This window comes from Panthera onca, chromosome B2 (assembly GCF_046562875.1).
Source record: "Panthera onca isolate mPanOnc1 chromosome B2, mPanOnc1 haplotype 2, whole genome shotgun sequence".
Lineage (NCBI taxonomy): Eukaryota > Metazoa > Chordata > Mammalia > Carnivora > Felidae > Panthera > Panthera onca.
The window spans coordinates 63,240,394-63,247,734 of record NC_138343.1 but is presented as its reverse complement, the minus strand read 5'-3'; the positions used below and the strand labels follow the sequence as shown (position 1 = coordinate 63,247,734).

At 36.5% G+C, this 7,341-nt stretch overlaps 1 protein-coding gene across 1 annotated transcript in view; it reads left to right on the top strand.

Moving 5' to 3' along the window:
- The first annotated feature begins 3,270 nt into the window (after nucleotides 1–3,270).
- Nucleotides 3,271–7,341, top strand: part of COL9A1 (collagen type IX alpha 1 chain) — a 78,569-nt gene continuing 74,498 nt past the window's right edge. Inside the window, exon 1 of the mRNA XM_060615863.3 lies at nucleotides 3,271–3,627. Coding sequence (XP_060471846.2) covers nucleotides 3,286–3,627 — 342 coding nt within the window. The 5' untranslated portion in view covers nucleotides 3,271–3,285. The remainder of the gene's footprint in view (nucleotides 3,628–7,341) is intronic.

Genomic DNA, 7,341 nt, shown 5'->3' with positions numbered 1-7,341 from the left:
TGAGGACTTTGAAAAGGTCTTAAGTATACATATACATATATATTTTATTAATTTGAACACCAAAAGGAATTTTCTCCTCTTGTCATATTGACATTTTGTATTAGCCTGTTTAAAAGATTAATAACATGATAATCTTGATTATACTTGTATACTTACATGAACACACACATATACATAATCTTTGTGTATATGAAGAAAGAGAGCTGATGGATACACTTGATTTAACAACGTGTCTATAAAAGAATTGTTCTTCTAGCAACCTTACTCACAAACTCATTTTTTAAAAAAAGTTTTTGGCATTACCTCACCAAGTCAGAGGTAAATGGGGACATTCTGTTCTAGTCTACCTTCAACATAATCTCTTTCCTCATTAAGCAGGTAAGATGAGATAAAGCATAAATTGGGAGAGATCCCTCAGTCAACCTCATGATATCTTTGCAAAAAAGTCACTTAAACAAGTTATTGCAACTTGTGGAACCAAAGCAAAATAGACTTATTTTATCTAGGGACTGATAAAATTCTATAGCCTTGTTTGGTACATCTGTAAACTAATACATTGGTAAAGTACATTTACAAAAATCTAGGAAAAGAATGCTTTACGGAGAGAAGAGGACAAAATATTAAGATTTATCTTCCTTCTGTGAAAGCCTCATACCTCAACAATAACTACATAGGACAAAAAAGAAAAATAAATTCTTTAAGCATCTGGTTAAATCCAGATCATTAAGTAAAAAGAATATGAAAATAACATATTCATAATTTAAATGGATACTTATCAAATTTCACCATTCTGTGAAACTTTTAAAACTTATCTCCCAACTCCAAATTAATTGAGATCAGTAAAATGAACTGTATAAACTTCTAGGCAGTTTTATAATTATACAGTAGGCAATATATTATACTGTCATCAGTAAACCTTAGCCTCTTCTCTAGAAGTTAGTCTGCAGTATGTATATCCTGAAAAATTTATAGTGAAAGGGAAATACGTCAAATAGAATCTATATTAAAAGTAAATATGAAAATAGATATGGTAGACATGTTCATTCTGGGGAAATTCTCCTTGCACACACTTTTTATTTCCTTAGCTCCAAACTGAATCTTTTTTAAATGTACATGTTAAAACCTCCTGTATACTTGACAAACATTTAATAAATTGAAAACTTTGCAATAAGTATAATACATATCACTAGCGATCACTTAAGAATGTGTATTAATAAAGGAATTCACCCAGTATTATAAATAAAAATTAAAGTCATTTTAGAACACAATGATTAAAAGAAGTATTTTGATGCTAAAAGGGTATTCAGATGAAAAACTTTATATTTTTGTTATTTTTATAAAACCAGCTTTTAAAAAAAAGGCGATGAAATTTGTTGATATAGTTGACCCATTTTATTGAAGGTGTGCAAAAATATGTGTAGTAAAGAGTTATGTGTTTGTTCCTGCTATTGTAAGGGATGATAAAATTTTATAAAGTCAAAGTAAAGAGAAAATCTTAGCAAGTTGAGTATTTCACCTATTGTTAAACATTCTTGCAACTGAAGAAATTTTTGGTTTAGAAATTCTTGACCCCTAACAACCTATTTTAATGCAACTGGCAAATTAAATCAACATCCACTTAGCTATTTCTTCTTGCCTTTCTCTTTTTTACTTTTCACAAGAGAGGGCTATTTAACAGGAGTCTGACCTGAAGGAAGGTGATTTGGGACTTTGAGTCCTGTCCATAACTCTTCTCAGAAATGTCAAATCTTATTATTTAGCAACCAAAATGAACAGCATCTAGTTTTCCTAGCATTCCTTCCTTACTTAGGAATTTTTCTATACTGAGGAGAAAGGTAGAAAAATACAACCTTAGGGGAGCCCAGGTGGCTCAGTCGGTTAAGTGTCTGACTCTTGGTTTCAGCTCAGGCCATGATCTCAGTTTCATGAGTTCAAGCCCAACATTAGGCTCTGTGCTGAGAGTGGGGAACCTGCTAGGGATTCTCTCTCTCTCTCCCTCTCTATCTACCTCACCCTTGCTCACGCTGTCTCTGTCTCTCTCAAAATAAATAAATAAACTTAAAAAAAGAAAACTATAACCTTAAGCTTGTGAGAGATGATGCTTACATTTAATAGGTTCTAATTTTTTAAAATTGCAGGCTTCTGCTTTTAGCAGCTTGGCTTCAACAAAAGAAGATCCAGGTAGTTATTGCTGCTCCAGATCACAGCTTCCACATAGACTGGAGCTGCCTTAGGGACACTGACAGTCTTATGTTGCCATTTAAAGCAATAAAAGTAGGGTCAGGGGTGCCCCGCGTGGCTCGGTCAGTTAAGCATCCGACTTCAGCTCGGGTCATGATCTCATGGTCCATGAGTTAGAGCCCTGCGTGGGGCTCTGTGCTGACAGCTCAGAGCCTGGAGCCTGCTTCGGATACTGTGTCTCCCTCTCTCTCTGTGCACTCTGTCTCTCTATCAGCAATAAATAAACATTTTAAAAAAGCAATAAAAGGAGAAACAATACAGACTTAGTTGTCAGACTGTGGAACAACTGGGCTGGAGTAGAGAATTAAGAACTGGCCACCTTTCCCTCGTCATACATACAGCGACAAGCAACCTGCTGCTACTTTAACGTTATGATTTGAATTCCCTGGAAAAAAGACTAATGTGCTCAGTGTGAAGGAGTTTCTCAAGTCTGCACAGTTACTGATTCTCAGAACACATATGTGGGTCTAGGATATAATTGTGGAGGGGATTTATGGGAGCAATTATGGACATAACAAATAATCCTAACAACATGCTACATTAAAATAAAAAATTTAAAAGCTGCTTTAATGAAATGGTTTTATTAACTAGCAGAGCTGTTTAGATTCCAAATGATCTCTTCTTTAATTTGTGGAAGAAATGCTGCCAGGGACCTTGCAAGAATATGTTTTTTGGCTGAGATGGAATTGCTGAACAGGAGCTCTTTAGGTAGCATAAATAGTAATACTGTTGGGGGTATGTGGCATTGGGAACCCTCCTTAGCTATGAGGAAGGGTTTGTTTTTTCTAATGTGTATTTTAGGATGGAGCATTGGTGTACATGAATGATGGAGCTTCTGTGAAGTTCATGAAAGAACAAACGGTACATAGTTTTTCACACTGTAGCCTTTCTGTAGGTCTAGAATCTAAAATAGCATAATAAGAGAATATGGTAATATGCATGGGTACAGAAAACAAGAGTTTTATTTACTGTTTTAAAATTTTGCTCAGGCATTTATATCCCAGTGGCCTGCCTGAAGAATACTCCTTTTTAACTACTTTCCGGATGACTGGAAGCACACTTGAAAAGAACTGGAGCATTTGGCAGATTCAGGATTCCTCAGGGAAGGAGCAAGTTGGTGTGAAGATTAATGGCCAAACCAAATCTGTTGCATTTTCCTACAAGGGACTGGATGGAAGTCTCCAAACTGCAACCTTTTCAAATTTGCCTTCCTTGTTTGATTCCCAGTGGCATAAGATCATGATCGGTGTGGAAAGGAGTAGTGCTACTCTTTTTGTTGATTGCAACAGGATTGAATCCTTACCTATAAAGCCAAGAGGCCAAATCAGCGTCGATGGCTTTGCTGTGCTAGGAAAACTTGTGGATAATCCTCAAGTTTCTGTTCCGGTAAGTATGAAATCATACACTATGGTAGATTAAAACAAAACTAGATAGCTAAAAACTAACATTTCAGATATCTTTGACAATCATTTGAATGTCTTAAGCAATGAAAAGTTATTCGCTTTTTTAAAACGTTTACTTTTGAAAGAAAGAGAGAGAGAGAGAAAGTGTGAGCCAGGGGAGGGGCAGAGAGAGAGAGAGAGAGAGAGAGAGAGAGAGAGAGAATCCCAAGTAGGGCTCAGCACTGTCAATGTGGTATCTGACTCAGGGCTCAATATCACAAACTGTCAGATCCTGATCTGAGCCAAAATCAAGAGTCTGACACTTAATCGACTGAGCCACCCAGGCTCCCCGAGTTATTCATTTTTAAAATTCACTCAAGCACTTACTCAAAAAGCCTTAAGTGCCTGTTTTGAGCAGAGCACATCCCAAATGGAATGGGAAATCAGAGAAAGTCTCAAGGAATTGGTTCCTGGACTTAAGGGGCTTCAAGTTTACTTGGATGATGTGACATGCCCCCCTGGAGCTCCCAGAATCCTTCAGAAGCAATGTAAGAGAAGCAAATACTGGTGTGGTACACCCTGTATATAAACAACTAATGAGAATATCAAAGTCAGGTTAAGATGAATGGTGGATTTAGTTAGTCAAGAATTCTGTGCTTCTTTTTAAAATTTTTTTCAAGTTTATTTATTTATTTTGAGAGAGACAGAGACAGCAAAAGTGGAGGAGGGGCAGAGAGAAAGGGAGACAGAGAATCCCAAGCCATTTCGGGACCATCAGCACGGAGCCTGACATGGGGTTTGAACTCATGAAACCATGAGATCATGACGTGAGCTGAAACTAAGAGTCAGACACTTAACTGACTGAGCCACCAAGGCACCCCAAGAATTTTGTGCTTCTTGAACACAATGAACCTTGAAATGGAAGGATTTGAACTGGCAAAAATGTATTCAGCTGAGGGAAAGAGCATCAAATGAAAGGGAAGTGGAGAGTAAGTGGGCCCATTCAGAGGTCCGGAGAGCAGCTGGTTTGGATGAAATTTCTATGTGAAAATGTGTGTGTGTGTGTGTGTGTGTGTGTGTGTGTGTGTGTGTGATGAGGGGAAGGGGGGTGGAAGATACTAACTGCAGGGTATGAGAGATAAGGTTAGGAAGCCGTATGGTGTCTGATCAACAAGAATAAAAAGCGTATAGATGGTACAATATTTACTTAGTAAGTCTTGTATGACATAAAAGTAAAGGATTTTAGAGCTCTATTCATGATTTTACTGTAGGGTTTCATGGATATAAAGGTAAGGAATTATATAATGACAGAGTAATTATGCCAACTAATACCATACAGTTCTATCATTTTGAATTGTTAAACTTTTATTGAACAATCCTTTAAAAGGATATTTTATAATATTATTAGAGGGATTTAAAAATATATATTAGATGATAAGTGTTCTCTGCGGGGGGAGGAACTAAAGAATTTAGAGCTTAATAAATAAACTGTTGAGGCCAACATTCTCTCTCAATTGGAGCTGTTAAATTCTAGTCACAAAACTCATATCATGGCATGTAGCAGGGGTGATACAGTGATTCTGAATTGTTTCTGTGTACTTCTCCAAAGAAAAAAAGGTTATCAGGCACTCAGTAATGGAATTGTTCAAATAGCTTATTTTCAAGAGAAGAATTGTGATTAGTGTGAAGGGTAGTGTGAAATTTCTATATTCTGTGATGGACAGGAAGCAATTTGTAACTGCCATATTACCGCTCTGACTTGTAGACACTTGAGAAAGTATTTCTTCAACTAATGAGTTATCACACCTCAAGTGACTGGGTTAAAAAGCCAATGGGACCGCTATCGTGCCATCTTGAAATTTTGTGAAGCAAGATTGTTGCAGTGGCATGAGATTGGGATTAATTTGCAGGCAACTCAAATGTCTGCAACACCTGTGTCATTTCTGGACCATGGGTAAGGGTGGGGAGACCTTAAGGTGCTTCTTTACTACAATGAACATCAATCAAGTGCTTGCGAAATTGATTGATTCATTGGCCTTGAATAACATTTCATTTGTTTTTGTAGTCTCAAGTCTTTATTTAAATTTTAGTTAGTTAACATACAGTGTAATAACCGTTTCAGGTGTAGAATTTAGTGATTCATCACCTACATATAACACCCAATGCTCATCACAACCAGTGCCCTCCTTAACGCCTATCACCCATTTAATCTATCCCTTGAAAAACATTTCAAACCATTATAATTCTGGATGCTAGGGTATTATTAAACTCTTTGATTGCCAGAGTGGCAAAGTCTCAATCTTACTCCAATACATTATAGTCTAGCCAATAATGTTATAGCTGATTGAAGTCTAGTCTCATATCACAGTGGAGACCAGTTAGGACCAGTTATCCTCTATTTTATTCTGCCATGTGCAGGCACACAACAAAGAACTGGCGGCTGGTATTATATTTTGCTTCTGGTTCACCAAGGAGCTTTTCAAAGTCAGTACACTGTAACCAATGTTAAAAGTAATTGAAACAGGCATGAAAATTTTTTTTCCTTTACACTGAATTCTGATTTTCCCACAAGGAAAGACAAAACAGACTTGAACCTAAAGCTTCATTAAAGTTTCATATTTGGTGATCGAATAGTGGTGGTGGTAATAATAACTAAAACAGGTCAGAGTTACAGGCCAAAAAAAAAAAAAAAATCCTACTTACATCCAAGGACTGACAGTGACAATGTCAAACTCAAACTTGTCACCAAAATGTATTCCTCAATTTTTACTCTATATTAGACAAATAGAAAATTCTATGTAAGAAAAGCCCATTTATGCTTTTTAAGCACCCTGATACCCTTAATATGCCAATTTAAAGTTTCCAAAATGCTTTCATTGCCACTAACCTATTTTATCCTTGCAACAATTTTATAAGATAGCAAGCACAGATAGGATTATCTCCATTTCTCAGTTGAAGATGTGACCTCAAGTGGGCTTCTTGACTTGTAAAAAACCATGTTAGGCACAAAATATAATCTACCTATTTTCTGCTGTGCCAACTAACTTTCCTTTGAGAAAAGGAAAAATGTATAACCACATATTGTTCCTTATAAAGCATTTCCTCACTTTCATTTTAGAAAGCATTTGTGATTTGCATAGATTTTTCAGAATTTACTTTGTGGGATGAACAAATAAATGTTTCTTTCTTAAAGAAGGAGGATTGTACAGTATAAAATATGTTCTCAGACATGTACTTGTTTATTAATTTAGTAAACTTTTATCATGTGCCTATATACTGGCTATACAAACTTAAATAAATCATGGATCTTGTCTTCTTCAGTTCAGTCTCTTGAGGGTGATGGGTTGAGATAAGTAAACAATGACAGTACAACATATGATAAGGGCCATGATAGTGAATGGAGAGGCACTGGGAAAAATCTCCTCACTCAGATTAGGCCAGGAGGCATGAGAGTAGACGTCAAGCATATTTAGTGTAGAAAGTGATATCTAGAGGAACCCTGGGGATGAATAAGTATTATCCAGGAGAAGACAGAGTCCAGTGTTGTAGGCAAAGAGGCTCTCATTTGGGAATTCTCACACTGATCAATTCTTCCCTTTTCAAATATTATTAGTCTTCCCACACTGCTCCTTACATTTTAAGACTAAGAATAGTCAAATACTCATATAAATCCTCAGACAAAGCCCAAGTGCCCACAACTTGTCCTTAAGCCTTGGTT